The following is a 17,955-nucleotide window of genomic DNA, read 5'->3' on the forward strand; positions in this document are numbered from 1 at the left end:
CCTCTGTTGGATATCTTTGTAACTTTAAATAATACAGCTATACCTTTGTTTCTTGCTCCATCAACATCAGACAGCATCTCTTAACTCCTGTCTTTGTCAGTAATTAAATTATACTCTTATACTTCTTTCAGTTCTATTCCCTCCTTCTACTTCTCATCTCTTCATTTACTTTTATGTTATCAAGCTTGAAATCATTTGTTAATTTTTCGTCATTTCCCATCTTCTTGAATTTTGTATTTTTCAGTTGAATTTTGAAGTAGGGGATAAATACATATAGCCATCTACTATCTTGAACCCACTAGTTTATATTTTAGTATCTTAGTATGTAAGGCAGTTTTCATGGTATGAACATACTGCGTATTTATAATTTTAAACCAAAGAGTAAATATGTTGCTTTCTTAAAAAATTCTTGCAAGTTTTTGAAATCCTCTGTGATTTTTTTTACTTTGCAGGTACGGAAAACATTTTTCACCTTAGCATTTTGTGACTTTTGTCGAAAGCTGCTTTTCCAGGGTTTCCGCTGTCAAACATGTGGTTATAAATTTCACCAGCGTTGTAGTACAGAGGTTCCACTGATGTGTGTTAATTATGACCAACTTGAGTAAGTGATTTGAAAATATATCTTTCCTATTTGTCATTTTACACGTAAATTTTCTTTATCTGGAACAAGTTTGTGGGAAATTTCCTGTCCTGTACAGTTGTTACAGGGAATTTAAAAAAAAGTATAAAGAGAGTAACATATAGTATAGCCAGCCCTTCTCTCCAAATTGTAATTTTGGTAGAGCTATACATTTAATTTATATTTCATATTCTCCTTTAATTAATAAAGACCCCCTTCCCTATAGAAATCAATTTCGGATAGTTTTTGGGAGGAGAGGGGTTGTTGCAATTAAGTTAACCGTTATATATTTGAACCAGTTTGTTCAGCTGTTTTATAAATTGTGTTTATTTTCTCCCTCCTTTCCTCCGTCTTCCCTCCTCATTACTCCCACCCCACCTCAAAATTACTTAAAAGTAAGATATAAAATCTTTGTACCCAGGGTGTCTCTTTCTAAAATTTCTTTTTACTTTATGCCAGAGTTTCTATCATAGTTTAAGTTGAGTCTATTATAATTTTTTTTATGTTAGTGTTGCTCCTTTTGTTAAGGTCTTATTATTTTTCTTGATCACTTGAGCAAGTAGAATTCAACTCTATGCTTTTAACTGTAAATTATAATGATGTAATTTAACATAGCATTGGATACTGTTTCTTAAAATTCCTTAACCATAAAGAATGATTTTCTTCCTCTAATATATAAAAATTTACTTTCAGAAAAATGAGTTTTAGATTCTGAGATTGCCTTTGAAAATACAATATAATTTTTTTTTAAATCAGCCTTCAGCCAATATACAACTAATTGAATGTTAACAATTGTTTTTGAAATGGAATTTGACCCCAGATTTTTCTATTAACTATGTAATGTATACTGGTATATGAAGTTTCTGGGTTTTGCACAAGTTAGGTTTGTTTTGTTTTGTTTTGTTTTTGCCTCACAGTTTGCTGTTTGTCTCCAAGTTCTTTGAACACCACCCAATACCACAGGAGGAGGCCTCCTTAGCTGAAACTACCCTCACATCTGGATCATCCCTTTCTGCACCTTCCTCAGAATCTATTGGGTATGATTTGACTCCTGCTGTTCAGTGACATGCTATTTAAGCTAGTTTCTTTCAAATTTTTGGTTGCTTTAAACTTTTCCAACATTTGGATTGTTCAATTAAGGATTATTTTCAAATACTTTATTTTTATCACATGTTAGAATTTTCATGCATTTGGTATAGATTTCAAATGGGATTAATGCTGACATAGAGTGGTTCAGGACCAGTCCTAAAAAAAAATCAAGCATCGAATAATGATCAAATGATTTAGTTTTCCTGCCTTGTGCTCATCACTTTATTAGGTAATAGCAGATACAGAAGTATATGATTTCCATTTTGAAAAGTAGCATTAACATATGAAACAATGGCAAAACAATTTAAAAATAGTATATAATTGTAATCTACAGTTTATGATGGAGTAGATTAAACTATGTCTTAAAGACACAAGTATTGTCATGTTTATGGGAGGAGGGAGAATAATGAGAGAGACGGTAGTCAGGAAAACTTGGAGGAGGTAGGATTTAGACTAGGCCTTAAAGAATTACTAGGATTTGAAGGAACCTAGGGAATGAAAAGCATGGTGATGGGGGAGGGAGACAATTAAGATAAAACATAAATAAAGGGAATGAGGATGGTAGGTTTGGGAGCTTGCAAAGAGAGGCTAATCTAAATTGAGGAGTACTTTGTTGGGGACTAGTGGTAATAGTAGATTATATAAAGTCCTGGAATTTAGACTTGACACTGCTAAAAAATAGAAAGGTTTTTAGCAGAGTACTAACCTGATGGAAGTGATTTTAAAGAAAGAGTCACCTAGGCTTGACATACAGATGGATTGATGAAGGAAAGTCTAGGGTGAAGAAAGTCAACTAGGGTGTTGTTGGTATTGAAGACTGTGAGAGACAATGAAGGTTTGCACTGGAATGTCAGCAGTGTGGAGAAGAAGGGATGGATATTCCTGAAAAAATTAATAGCATTTACTGATCAGTTGTGGGGGATAAAGCAGAGAAGTCACTTTAAAGATGATGCAGAGGTATCATGTATTCAAACTTCCATAGTAGGAAAAAAAGATGATAATGCTCAGTTTAGTGGATTTTGCTTTGCTTTGGAGCATTTCTTTTTCAGTCTGCTTACTCTTTCCCTGTTGAATTTGAGGCATAATGCTATATATGGAAGCATATGTTTTAAAAAAAAAAGTCCCCACACAGCATTCTGTTTTAAAATATTCCAGAAATATTTAGTTAAGGTCAGAAACACTTATTATCAGTTTTAAACCCTAATTTCTTCCACTCGTCATAATGTGAATAATGCTTTCTTTAGACTTTTTACCTAGAGAGAGTAGGAAAAAAAGTCATTTGGCACTCCCAGTATACCTGTAATTTTGCTAAACCAACCTTAGTATGGGGATGCTTTCTGGAAGTCTCATGAGTTAGAAAATGTAGCGAAAGATTTTTGTCTTGAAGAACAGATGTATTTATTTTGGAACACTAGAAAATGCAGCCACTGTATTCTTTTGTCAGTTATCCCCTCTGGTGGAGTCATTTTCTTCAAGCTGGCTGTATCTTTAGTTGTGTTGTAGCTGTGTGTTTCTTAGATCAAATAAAAATTAAGATTTTGTTGTTGATTTTATTTTTTAATTAATCCTTTGGTTATGACATTGACTCCTGACAGATTATATAAACCATGATGGCTTTCTGATGGTAGGTACTGGTTCTATGAGCAGAGTTACAGAATACCATAATAAAGTTAACTTGGCTTCTCTGAAGGTTTATAATGGTAATGCTCCAGGACATTTGCTTACAGTGAAGGAGTGCTATCTTAAAATTGAGAAACCATTTGCCTGTGCCACATGTATTTTATTCAAAACTAAACTGAAGTAGACATTGGTCTTAAGCAAATGACAAGAAAGATGTTCAGACTCTTCTCTAGAAATAGTGGTCCTGATTCTTTTATGTCACAACTGTATATGGGTGCCTGTGTAAAAATGCAAGCCAGTCTTGTTCAATTTCAAAATTCTTTTGCATGTTGTTAATAGTCTTGATAACAATTATAATGGTCATGGAACAAATATTATGCATGTAACCAAGAAATATTGGAAAAGTGATGCATTATCCAGTTTTAAGTAAAAAGTTAGAGGTACTCCTTTTTTATGTTAAAAAAAATGGTGTGGAATGTATAAATTTATGCCTCTAATGAAAGGCTAGCACTTTAAAAGGCACATTACTGAATAGAAGCAGTCACTGTGCTTCAAAATTTTTTAATCTTCTAGATTGAAAATGAGATCTAAACTAACTGGTAATTTGCCGCAGGGTGTTAGAGGTGAAATTCTTTTTGTTTTTAATTTGATACTGTTTAAGTTTTAAAGAGGTTTGCAGTAAGATAGGTAGAGATATTGAGAAAAAGCCAGTTTGCTGACTGCTAAGATACTTCACCAGGGTATAAATCATCTTGGTTCAGGTAAAGATTTCCCAGTATAGAAACTCAATTTTATCAGTTCCCCAAAATGATAGAGTTAGGGACATACTGGTTTACATTAACCAAAATAAAAAAAGACTAAATCAGTATGCCAAGTTATTCATTTCATTGAGAAATATACCTGTTGTGTAGATCAGACTTCTAGTGTTGGATGACCCAGCACTCACTCGGCTTTTGGAAGATATTTATAACCAAATTATAATTAGAAAATTATTTTTGTTAAGCATGGAATTAGGACAGGGAAGTTGTTTTCATGATTCAGATGTTTAATGATAGGCATCAGGGTATAATAACATGAAGTGTTTTCCTTAATTATAATATATACTAACTTCAGGGAGACAGGTTGCCTTGTGGGCCAAGGCACACCTTCCCCTGGGTGGTGTTAGATACAACTGCCAAACTTAGTCTTTTTTATTATGTGTAATATGCAGATACTTTCCTAATGTATGCATTCTTTTCTTTAAATATGATAATGAGACTTAGATTTTATCCAGTGTCTTGAGTTTCCTGCTTCTGGATCAATGTTCTTTGTATATATAGTTCTGATTTGTTAATCCACTACATCTTGCTTTCATAGTTCTAACTCAGTAAGTTTTAGGAATGAACTTGCTATCCCTTCCGCCTATACCAAATCAATTATTATATCAAGTAGGCTGACCTCCACAGTTGCAATTAATTCAGGCTTTTTCTCATTTAAGTCCTGGCTTACACTATTCTAGTCCCTTGATTTTAAATTGATCCTTAAGAAGTCAATGCACTTTACAAAGCTTTTTTTAAAAAACTTTTATTGTCATTTTTATGTTCTTTTTCCTGTTCCCCAGATCTCTTGGCAAAGGCCTTATATTTGGCTGCCTAAAGCAAAAATAAAGGCAGTTCTTTCACAAAAGTAAAAATTTCTCAGTAACAAAAGAATAAAAAGGACAGTTTTCCTAAAGATCGGTTTAATTTGTCTTAATTTTCCATTGGGCTGATAACAATTTGTTTTAAGTATGTAATATTTTATTATTTGCATATCAATTCTAAATGAATTCATGTAGTTAATGTGAACATTTGAAGTCAAAATCTCTCTTTCTACCCCTAATAATATGCTTCAAAGAAGTTAAAGTATAAACTGATATGGTTTATATTCCATTAATATGCTTTATTTAGAAACTGTTTTCACTGTTTGGCTTCCTTTGCTCTTTAAACTTTTATCCATTCCTTTTTTACTATGTTTTATTCCTATTCCTCTCCAAGCCTTCTTCCCTCACAAGTTGTCTTTTTATTCCCTCACTGTTGTCTTACTGCCAGTGTTTTAATAACCACTCAAAATGCTGATTAGAGAGTTTACATAAAATTGGATGGAATGATTACCAATATGTAAAGAGAAGCTATTAGCACTGATTCATTCATTAGCCCTGAAGAGCTGTCTGAGACAGCCGTACTCCATGTATCAAGCTCACTTCATACCTGTTCCCTAGGACATCCTTTCTGAGGGTCATAGACTCCTTATAGGGGCTTACATTGTATTCTCCAAACTTTAGTGATCTCTGTAAGTACTACTTTCATTTTGGGGACAGTAAGAGATTATTAAAGGTCTTGTTATTTGTTTCATCAAAAAGCAGTTTTTTAAAATATTTGCTTTAATGTTTAATATAATAGATGAGTCTTCTTGGTCTCTGGTATCAATGGTAGAAAATTTCAAAAATATGATGGATGTTGCCTGTATAAAGACATTTTTCTGAATTTGGAAAGGGATCTTTTGCTTTCCATAAGATTTTCATTTTAGTAACTTCAGATTTCAAGAAATGTCAAAGTTAGGAAAAATGGCAGATTTTATTCAGTCAATCTCTACCTAGAACATTTTTGTGTACCTTTTAATGACAAGAGCTTCTTCAACTGATTAACCACAAGTCATTTTTGGCTATTTGTAGATTCCCCTGATAAGAATCATTGTTATTACAATGATAGTCTCTGGAGGGTCTGCTGAGTAAAGCAGCTTTGTCAGTTTTAGGTGCAGGTATAATTAGGTTTTTCAACCAGTGCTTTTAAAAAACCATCCCTGCTGGATTTTTAATGCTTTATTTTAAAGATTTTTTTTTATATTGATATCTCCATGAAGTTGGTCTGAATCTTATCTTCCAATCACTTGATTTTTCCAGGCCCCAAATTCTCACCAGTCCATCTCCTTCAAAATCCATTCCAATTCCACAGCCCTTCCGACCAGCAGATGAAGATCATCGAAATCAATTTGGGCAACGAGACCGGTCCTCATCAGCTCCCAATGTACATATAAACACAATAGAACCTGTCAATATTGATGTAAGTATCCAGCATTGTTAGAACTTTAAAAATTCAAGTATATTTCTTTGTTTTTCTGCTACGTTTATGATATAGATTAGAAATAAGTGCCAAATTTCATTTATCACAGTTATTATAAGTGATAGGCTTTTCATGAATCACAGATCAGAAAAGCCTTGTCATCCTTTTCTAATGACATTAAACACTTAACTGATACCAAATTATATTATCCTGATTTTTTCCTTATGACATCATCTCAGTAAATGTACAGCGTAAATGAAATGACTTATCCTCGTTGACAGAAAACCCAATTTGCCATTTTGTGAATAAAGAAAAAATAAGTATACTATGCAGATTTCCATTGACTTCATATTTAGATCTATGTGAAATCTTTACCTAAATGTCCTGAAGTGCAGCTTTGAGTTAAATAACCTCTAAGGATCGATCATTACTTTATGTACTTAACATACATTATTATCTTTTACCTTTTTTACTGTCTTGAGTATATCATTGTATTCCATCCCATACAGATCTTAAATTTAGACATTTTCTTCTTTTTGTGTAAAATTTGTGAAGTTTTACCAATTCTTTCTTTAAAATGTATTTTATCTTCTCTCTTCCCACCATTGTATATTGTACTCTCACCTCTTCAATTATTTTAGCCACTTTCTGGCTGTTCATTCTTGACTTAATGGATTTATTATGTACGTTAGTGTTGCTTCTTCTGTTAGATTTTAACTCCTGGATGGTAGGAAGCATTCCTAATATAGTTCCCTTGGCCATCTTAGAACCAAACACATAATAGGTCATCAAAAATTATTTACTCATTTTAGTAAAAGGCTTAGACAATAAAGCAGAGGAAATGTCCCGTTATATATACTAGGGGTCAGCAAACTTTTTCTTAAAGGACCAGATAGTCAATATTTTAGGCTTGTGGGCCAAATGTTTTCTATTGCAGTTAATCAGCGCAGCCATTGTAGTGCAAAAGCAGCCATAGACAATGTATAAATAAACAAATGGATATGGCTGTGTTCCAGTAAAACTTCTATTTACACAGACAGGTAGCTGGCCCACTGTATTTTGCCACCTCCTGATATAATCAAAGAGAAGGAAGAGATGAAAAAAATGAGACACAGAATTAATCCAAAAGGGCTAGTCCAGTTAGCCGCATCATCCAGATAACTGAGTTACATAAAGAGAATAAAGTACCCTTATGATCAGAGTTATAATGGGCCTGGGGGTCCTAGGTGTCACTTCTGCCAGAACCTGCACTTTAAAATAAAGAGTACAGATTATCCTTAATCTCTGTTTCTAATAGGCAACAAAACTGAGAAAACCCGCCAAGTTTGTTTAACTTGGAAATTGACTATATTAACAAGGAAGTTGAAACTCTCCCCATGTAAAGCAGGGTACTGGAGTTAGTGAAGTGAGTTATGTGTGTATTGGAGGGCAAGCTGGTTCTCAATATACAGGCATTCTTCTTGTGAGTTCTCACAGTTAGAAGGTTGAGTAGAGAAGCAAAAATTGTCATAATAGGAAAATATTTACTAATAAACAGATTACTTGAATAATAGTCCCCACTCAAACATTCGTCCCCATTTCATACCAGCTTGCCTTCCCTCGTCCTTATATCAGTGTCCAACGTTTCAATAAAATATAATGCAAGTTGGTTCTGAACCTGCCCCACCCCACCCCCAAAAAAAAGGTTTTATGAAGACAGTGAAAAGTGATTTTAGAGGGGCTTTGCCTGGGGAGCGCCTTGGGCCCAGTGCACTGCCTTGGATGATGCCTTGCAGTGCACTACCTTGGATGGGTACCGGATGTAACCTTCTGCCTGAAATATCTCAGGTGCTTTAGAAGTATCAGTGTACACCTGAGACCCGTGGGCTCAGTCTGCTCTGACTCAGCCTCCCTCAGCATCCAGGGCTCTGGAACAGAGGGTCACCATCTCCTGTGCTGGAAGCAGCAGTGACATCGGGGGTTAAAACTATGTTTCCTGGTACCAACAGCACCATGCACAGCCCCCATACTCCTCATTTATGAGGCCACCTGCATTATAATGATGCCTCACTTATAACTTGTTTTGTAATTTTGAAAAACAACTGATTTCATTAAAAATGTTATTTATATTTTTTAAAAAAGTGACTTTAGAGAGCTACTCAAATAACATAAAGCCATTGGAAAATGAGGATACAGCAGAATTAGTAATTAACAATAGAAGAAAAATCCATAAGAATGACATAAGTCTTTTCAAATGAAAATTATTTAAATAGTGAAGGATTGATAGAGGCCTTTGGGAGAATTGATGAAGTCCTCTAAAATTTTCATTAAAATGATTATGTTATACTATCGTAAGTTTGTCAGTAAGACCAAAAAATTATTCTTTATGTGTTTATTCTAAGAATTAGCATATAGTTGAAATTGTAACTGAAATTTTGTTATGTGAAGGAAAAGCAACTTTATTACACATTTTTATTTCATTTTTTCAAGATGAAGTCCCAAATCTGACTTTCCTGCCCACTTTTACTATAAAATTTTTTCTCTATTTTTATTGGATTCATTTTAAGTGACCCTTTTCTAATACCAATTTTTCTCAGCTAATAAGGCCCACCTCTATGTAGCCAGACCTGTCTGTATACAAAGGAAGAAAAATATAGAAGGAAATATGGGAAGAAAGCAGATTGTGAAACAAGAAATCAAGCAGTATTTCTAGGTTAGATCTGTTCTTTGTCCAAAATTTTAACCTTTAACAATAGTTTCAAAACTAACATCCTTTTAGACTATTTCCCTTTTTATCTTATTTTTACTGCTGTTCTCTTACTCTCTTAGGCTTGAACATTTGGATTGTCATCTTTATATCTTGCCTTGTCATCCTCCTTTATAACCAAACAGTCATAAGGTATCACCTTTTCATTTTGATGTGCATCTCAAACTGTCTCTTACTTAACACCATCCCCTTTGGGCTTGTTTTTATTCACTTGAATTACTAACTACATTAATCTCATAGATGGATTTCCTGTCACTAATTCCTATTTCATATCCATTCTTTATGTTATCATCAGACTAATTTTTTTACATCACTTCTATCACCATCTATTCCCTTGCTTCAAAACTTTCAGTGGCTTCTCATTGATTATGAGATAAACTCTTTAGCATTTTCACTCATTCTCAGTCATTTATTATTCCAGTAAACAAGATTTAGTATTAACTCTGGGTTAGTCACTGTGTTGGGCATTTGGGAGTTAAGGGAGAATTAGCACACAGTCTAATGGATAAATCAGACCATGTAAACAAATAATCACAAAGAATATAGTGGTAATTTAGGGGAAGGGGGTGATAAACTCTACCTGGTTGTTAAAAATATTTAACAGTGAGGGGAGAACATTTAAGCCAGATTATAAAAGATGAATGGGTAGAAGTTTATTAAATACACTAGGTGGAAGATTCAGGAAGGAAGGGTGTTTGTTAAAGGAACTAGTATGTGTAAAGGCATAGAAGTGCCTTTACATGGGATGTAAGTAATAGTTGATATTGTAGGAGTTTATGGTATAGGGAAAGAGTGGAGAATAGTGGAAGATGAAACAGAGGCCACACTGAGAAGCATGGTATAGTACTCTAAGGTATCTAAAGTAGGTGGTGAGGAGTCTGAAGAACTTTGGGAGAGAAAATGATCAGCTCTGCATTTTAGAAAAATCTTTGGTGGTAATATAGAGGATGGATCAAATGGATAATACACCTAGAGGCAGAACTTCGAAAAATGTGGCCTTTGCAATATTCCAGGCAAGAGATGGTAACAGTTTAAACTCAGGTAATAGCAGTGTTACCACAAAAGATGGTGTGTATGTGTGTGTGTGTGTGTGTGTGTGTGTGTGTGTTTTGAGAGAAGGGAGTCTATGAATTAGAGATTTGGTAGGTAAGACTGTTGGGAATGATATTGAAAATGGCTGCTATTTATGAATGCTTACTGTGTGCCAGGTAATATGCTGAGTGCTTTACGTATATTTCCTTATTCCATCCTCATAAAAACTCTCATGAATTAAATGCTGTTATCATCTTTATTTTATTGTTAAGAAAATTAGATTTGGAGAGGTTAAGAAACTTGCCCAAGGTCACACATCTAGCAAATGATTGTAATAGGGTTAAAACCTGACCTTTTTTTATATGCTTAACCACTGTACTACATAGTGGAAGGGGAGAGAAGTGAAAGGGATGAGAGGTAGAGGAGTATAGATTTCTGGCATAGGTGAATAGGTGGATGATAGTACCATTTATAAAGATAGGAACTACCAAAGGAAGAAGAACATAGTTTGCAGAAAAGAAAATAGTTAACTATTACTTTGGACATTTTACCTTTAAGATGCCTGTGGAACTTTCCTGCTGATTTTAGAATAATTGGCATATTTGTATAAGTTAAAGCTGAGGATATAATATTGCTCAAAGCGTATAATTAAATTGAAAGGAGGATAGGAAATGCAGTCCCCGTGAGCATTAACATTTGAGAGGCAGGCAGAAACTGTTTTCCTCTATCTTATTTATGGGCTCTTCTTCCTAAGTCCACCTTCAGATAACTAAGGGAGAGTAGTGATGCAGAAGCCAAAGGCAGAAAAAAGGTTTTAAGAATGCTGAAGTGTAATTGATATCAGTTGCCATTGAGATTCAGTTGAAAGAGGACTGAAAATGTCTGTTCAATTGGTCAGTTAAAATTGATTCCATAGTGAGCTGTTTTAGAGGTCTAGTAGAGGAAGGCAGGTGATGCAATGGGATTGTCAGTTCAAGAAAAGTTGCTGTAAAGGAATGATAAAAGGGCAGTAGCTTGATTTGGAGTTGAGGGACAATTTTTTTTAATGTAGAGACTTGGGCATATTTGTAATATGCGAGAAAGAAGCCAGTGAAGACAGAAGAGATAATGAGAGAGAGAATAATTGATGTTGTAAAGTTCCTTAAACTTTGAAATGGTGTGCCTCAATCAATAAGGAATTAAAAATAGACATAGCTATGTCTGCTGCTCTGTTCAGGCTGTATGGCTTTGTGCAAATTAAAATTACTTAACCCTGAGGATAACAGTGTCTACCTCTTATAGTGGTTTGAAGATGCTTATTATGCCTGACACATAATAAGAATTCAAAAATTATAGCTATTACTACTATGGAAATGTCCATAGGAATAAGAGGCAGGATAGAAAGTTATTTGATGTCTTCTATTTTCTCTATCATGCTGATGGGATAAAAGTATAAGAAAGGTAAGGAGAGTGCAAAAAAATTTTAAATAGTCATGTTGGAATACTAGAAGATCCTGTTTAACCTAGAACAAGTAGAAAAGATTGTCAAGGAGCTTTAGGAACACATGTGAGATTGAAAAATATGTGCTTATGGTGGTGCTAGCAGCAGGTTGTAAAAGTGGAGAAAACAAAATTTGGTTGCTCCATGGTTGTGTGGGGAGTTACAGGACAAGTGCAACAAAAAGGAGAGGAGTATGGCATTTTTCTCTTTCTCTCTGTCTAAAAACATCTGCTTTCCTTTTCTGTACTCCTGTCTATTCCTCAAATCTCAACTCTTAGCCCGTCTCTATATGCTTGACAGATGCCAGGTCCTATAGTTCTTTTCCTTTGACCTTGTATAGCACTAAGAATCTTATCACCCAATTATTTGGCAATTAACTAAGCAATAACTGTTGGCATCTCTTTTATTGTTTTATTAAACTGTTTTTCTTACATCATTTAACTTCTCGTGTTTGTACATTTTACCTCCAGTTAGATTGTAAGCTCTCAAGAACAGAGAAAGTTATTGAGACCACCAAGATTTTATGTATTTTTGGTAGCCACGCAACTCTTTGCATTAGCACCTTGTTTGCAGGAATATAATGAATGTGATTATTCTGTAGAAGTTGTTGAAGGCTTTATATAATACATTGAAAATGATAGAAATACATTTGTGAAGAATTTACTGTTTTTAGCCTATAAACAAAAAATTGCCCGTTTGTAAAAAGCCTATTTAGATATTTGGGGCTATTCAGTCCCCCTCTTAATAAGTTAAACTAATTAAAGTAATCCAAGTTCTGCCTATCAAAGTCCAAATTTCATTGCCAGTAGACCCGCCTCCCCAGTATTGTCTGTGGTAAAAAGCTGTATTTTAATAATAAAGACAGATTTTAATAAAACCTTTGAATTGTTTTGATTTTCCCCCTATGATTCCATATTTTTATGCTTCAGTATCTTTTATGATTGCATTCCATGTACATTTAATTTTGTAATCTTGTTTATTGTATTGTAAACACTTTTCATGATTCAGGCTTCATAATTGTCTTTGGTAGCTATATAATACTTCATGAAAGTGATACACTATAATTTACCTATCCAATATGCTTATAATAAGGAAATAATTATTTCTCATATTTTAGTATAATAGATAATGGTGCACTAAACATGTTTGTGCATATCATTTTTTCTTCTGAATTATTTCCTTAGGAAAAATTCCCAGAAGTGGAATTACAGTATCAAAGATAATGAACATTTTTACATCTTTTAATATGTGCCAGTAGAATTTTTTTTTTAAGAATCGTATTTTTTAAGAATCAAAGCCATTGGTTTTGAATGGCCTGAAATGGATTTCAACTTTTTTTTGAGCCTCCCTCTCTGACCTCCTTTCCCCTCTTACGGGCCATGGCTCACTCCCAGACCCCCTGAGTCTCAGAGTACCTCCCCTGGGCTGCTCCTGATTGAGCTGGAAGGCAGGATTTAATGTCAATGACTGCAAAACCCCGGCCTGCAGCACAATGGATGCACTCACCCATTGGTCTGAAGTGGGACCTGGGCAAGGGTTGTGTTTTGTTTTTTAAAGCAGTTTTATTAAGATAAATTCACGTCATACAATCCTTCTAAAGTTACAATCACTGTCTTCTAGTATATTCACACAGTGTGTATACATCACCAAAATCCTAGAACATTTTCACCCATGAGGAAGGTTCATTATGTTAAACAGTCCCATGTTTCATCCTCTGGCTGGGATTTCAACGTTGAATCAAAACTAGTTATCCCTTCAATATAGGGTTAAATTGGCAAGTACTTCAAAATTTAGGTTTTTATCATGTTCGCTAGCTAATTCATGTTGTTTTGTGAGAAATTGTAAGACTTCATATTTTGAATTTGCCTTTCTGTTAACGCTTAGTGGAAAATTCAATGCTGTTACTACTTTTCTTACCCTGTGCTTTGAATAAATATTCATTACTGTTTATTTGTAGGACTTGATTAGAGACCAAGGGTTTCGTGGTGATGGAGGTAAGTAGTGATTTTAGTTTAAAAAATGAAAAAACCATCAGAAAAATGCAATTGCTTTGCTGCTTGTCTCCTTTATACTTCTTTTATGAAACACAGACACAGAGAAAAATGTATAGGGAAAGCCCCAATTATTTTCTTTAGTATTTATCATTTATCTCTAATAAACTTTTAACTAATTCGTGAGTAGAGAAAATTAGAGGACAGAAAGGAAATCTTAAATATGCTGTCTGCAATTTAAAATTTTTGTACCAAAGGGAGATGCTTAATTTTCCTCCCCACTCTGTTAATTCCTAAACACTTCAAAGCCAGAGTTACTAAATTTTCTTTGGAGACCCTACTAATACTTAAAGATTGAGCTTAGAATTTTAATCTGATTCTAAATGAATTTCACAAGTCATTGTTGGGAGATTCCCTGGATTGCCTGTCACACTGCTGATTTGTGAGACAATGTTGAGCATTTCTCTTCAACCTTCTAGAAGAGTTTGAAATGTACACCTATAGAATGAACCTCTAATGCAAAAGCCCAGTTGCCCTCTTAGTCTAGTAGATAAAATAAGCAAATGAGAAATTTAATTGAGATTTACTCTAGTACCCACTGAAAAGTGGGGACATAAGAAAACATTGTTTAAGAAAAAACTTTTTATAAAAAATACGCTCCATTTAGTGTTTTCCAAGAATTGTTGTTTGAGACTATCTTAGAGGTTTTTTTCCCCAGAGGTCCACTATACTTATCTTTTCAGCTGTCTTCATATTTAATAAGGAAGGCTTGTAACAACAGCTTATTTTGCTTAGAGTTATTCTATTGCTTTATCTTCAAAATATCTAAGCCCAGACTCTAAAGTTATTTTATATTGAATAAACATTATATGAGCCATCTTTTGGTGTGTTTTTGTATACCTGTGAGGCTCCTAAAATGATGACACCCTGCATTGTACACTCTGGACTTAGTATTTATTGTAGCACATAGTTATACAAGTTTGTTTGGCTTTTTTTCTGTTTGTTATTCCATGGACCTGCCAATTAATGTTGCTGCCAGTTTGACTTTCATATGTCATAATAGCTGTGGCTTTTGATAATTTTGCCTAACACATCTAGCATTTCAATGTTGCCATCATGTTAGCATCACAAAGTTAATTTAGTCATAAAAACTGCCTGCTTAGTGTCTAAAATCAAGTGGCATTTGTTGTCCTTTTTATGAATCACTTTTTAAAAATCATTGGTTTTTTGTTTTTTTTTTTTTTAGTTGTCATATACATTCCTTGGGATTTTCTACCTAAATAATGTCATTGCAAAAACAGATTTTTTAAAGATCCAGAATTATTTTGTTAAGCAGGCTTCATAACATCTTATTTATTCCCCCATGATTTCTTTCATTTTTTTCTGTGTGTCTGTCTTCCTGTGTTTGCCTGCCCCTCTCTTTCTCTTCTAACAGCCCCTTTGAACCAGCTGATGCGCTGTCTTCGGAAATACCAATCCCGGACTCCCAGCCCCCTCCTACATTCTGTCCCCAGTGAAATAGTGTTTGATTTTGAACCTGGCCCAGTGTTCCGAGGTAGTTGGGCTATTCTTTCTTGTTTTCACCCAAAGCAAACTAAAGATAAACTACAGTTGCTGTTTATGTGTTACCCTCACAGTGTGTGTTTGTGTGTGAGTTTCAGTACTAAATTTCTGCTTGGCCTGGCTGGAATGCTTTGAATGTGCTTCTCACACATACTACCACAAGCTTTCTGTATGCTATCATAAATTTTTAAAAGGAAGGAAATTCTGAGCTAAGATTTCCATCTTGTTTTTTATTATATTACTTATTTCTTGGTCTTTTTAAATTCCAAATTCAATGGGTAGGAATAAATAAGGTGGTGGTAGTGGTGGGTCATCTTCAATCTGAATTCCTTTTATTTTAATCCATTTAGGTGATAACCTTGAAGACTGTTAATATTTGTTACCATCAAGTTTTATGGTTTGCAAAAAAAATAAAAACATAAGTGGAAACCTGTATCACATGAGTTTTTACTGAGCTTTGGCTCTTATTGTGATTCTATAAATCAGCTGTATTTTTTTTCCTAATGTGGAACATGTATATTTTTTATTGTGTCAAAGGTAGGGAGGTATGAAAAATATTTATATGTATGTGTGGGTATTATAGCATACTTCAGAAAATTTGAGGATTTATGCTTTATGCCATAATTTGGAGAAAAAGTTGGCAGTATAATTTCACTCTCTCATTTCATCTGGCATATTTTAATTAGAGGTTAAGTTGATTTTTTAAAAGTTTAAGTCAAAATGGGGCAGGTATCTTGCTATGTATATTTTCAAGTAATTATATTTACTGATTCTTGCTAGTTATTGTCTGCCACTTATTCTAAATGTAGTAATGGTGCTTCACGTTTTTGATTGCTCACTCAGCCCAACTGTTGTATCTATGAAATTCCATAGGATAGCAGGGAAGTCATATGGTATGGGGTAATATAATTAAACTGAGTAATACAATACAGTACTGATTAGGTCAGGACCTTGAACCTGGTCAAGCAGTTATGGTTTTATAATGTTGAAAATTTTTAGTGGAAGGTAGAAAATGGATTGTGTTCTAGTTAATAGAAATTCCAGATACCATTTTCTTTTAGAAAATTGCTTTTGAGATCATAGAAATTCAACATAATGCATGTAGTAGTAAAAGTTTTATACAGATTTAATATTTAAATGTTGTCATATTTAATATTTAAAGTGTTAAGTGTTTTGTCTCTTAATAAGTCCATACCTCATTGGTATTCTTGTTCTTTGAATGATAGTGGCTCTTCACAGCCTGCCTCCTCCCCACCCCCACTCCCAATAGTAATCATTAAAAAAAATTTTTTTTTGAGGCTTTTTTTGTTCTCTGTATGAAGATATTACTTGGATATCTCAGTCTATCTAGCTATACTCCCATGAGGAGGCATTGCCCTCAGCCTCTCTGAACCAAGTCCCTACTATATGTGAATTTAGGATGTTTGCTACTGAGTTAGCATTTGGAAAGTACCCATAAGAAAGGTGTGCAACCCTGCCAACTGAGTCCACTTCCAAAGAGTATACCACTCAGACTCACTTGACTGATAAAGAGTACTTGCTTTGCGGTAACTTGGCTGTGAGGTCATAGCACTTAGCTTTCACTTATAAAGGCATAGATTTTTCAGGAAATCTTGAGAAACCTGCTTGGTTCTGTTTATATTAACTTTGTTATGCAGATAATTGCTGTTTAGTAGAATAAGCCTCCAAGAACCAATGAAACTGAACAATATCTTTTACTCTTAAATAGCATTGTATGTGGTTTAAGATTTTTAAAATTTAGTGACTATAAAAGAGCCAGGTATTTTGAACATTAAGGCCATTATTAGAAGATGTTTCCATTGGGAGTTTCCAGCATCTTTTTAAATATTGATTGGCTGTTGAGGTAACATAAAATAATTAAAAGTTTATTTGTTATATAGATTTTTAGGTTGATTTACTTTTTAATTTTTTATATCAAAGAAATAGAAAATTGGGAGTGTTGTTAAGTGTTTTGTCTCTTAATGAATCCAAACCTCACACACACACCCTTCCACTCTGCCCCCTGGTAAATTAGCATGCTTGACCCTGCTTTCATAGATAACTTTTTTCCCTTTCTCAAATTTAGGCTCAACCACAGGTTTGTCTGCTACCCCTCCTGCCTCATTACCTGGCTCACTCACTAATGTGAAAGCGTTACAGAAATCTCCAGGACCTCAGCGGGAAAGAAAATCATCTTCATCCTCAGAAGACAGGAATAGAATGGTAAAAGTATTTGACACCTTTTTTTCTCTTAAGTTATTTCTTTGAAGAAGTCATAGCCAAATGTAATTTCACCTTTTATCTACATTGATATGTCCATATGTGACATGGAATTCCCATCATTAAATAAATTTAAGAGCTGGTGTTTTTTGCTTAAAGCATATTACCGTAACTGATTTTTGCTCTCATTTCTAATATAATCGAATAAAGGTAGTTTGGGAAGAGAAAGAATGGTATTCTGCTTCTGCAATAAGGAAAAAAAGAGCAAGCTGATATTTAGGAAGAATGTTTAAGCATGTGTATTCTAAAGGGCCAGTTCAGAATTCATATATCTGCAAAATGACATTCTTCTCTATTTGAAAACTGAACTTTGTGCTGCATAATGACTCTATATTAAAAACTAATAATATAATTTTAGCAACAGTATACAGTATATTGGATAGGTGAAAACTTTACCCTACTAAAGTTATTTTATAGGTTGATAATGTTTTTTTTGAGTGAGTGGATCATATAAG

At 34.0% G+C, this 17,955-nt stretch overlaps 1 protein-coding gene across 4 annotated transcripts in view; it reads left to right on the top strand.

The window, feature by feature from the left end:
* BRAF (B-Raf proto-oncogene, serine/threonine kinase) overlaps positions 1–17,955 on the top strand; it is a 192,889-nt gene that overhangs the window by 118,985 nt on the left and 55,949 nt on the right. For 3 of the 4 annotated variants that reach the window (XM_037836017.1, XM_037836014.1, XM_037836015.1), the window contains exons 6-10: positions 453–601; positions 1,537–1,656; positions 6,249–6,408; positions 13,624–13,660; positions 17,307–17,443. In XM_037836017.1, the coding sequence (XP_037691945.1) occupies positions 453–601; positions 1,537–1,656; positions 6,249–6,408; positions 13,624–13,660; positions 17,307–17,443 (603 nt within the window). Of the gene's footprint in view, positions 1–452; positions 602–1,536; positions 1,657–6,248; positions 6,409–13,623; positions 13,661–15,092; positions 15,213–17,306; positions 17,444–17,955 lie in introns of all 4 variants that reach the window. The other variant, XM_037836016.1, reaches the window with a different exon arrangement.

This window comes from Choloepus didactylus, chromosome 5 (assembly GCF_015220235.1).
Source record: "Choloepus didactylus isolate mChoDid1 chromosome 5, mChoDid1.pri, whole genome shotgun sequence".
NCBI lineage: Eukaryota > Metazoa > Chordata > Mammalia > Pilosa > Megalonychidae > Choloepus > Choloepus didactylus.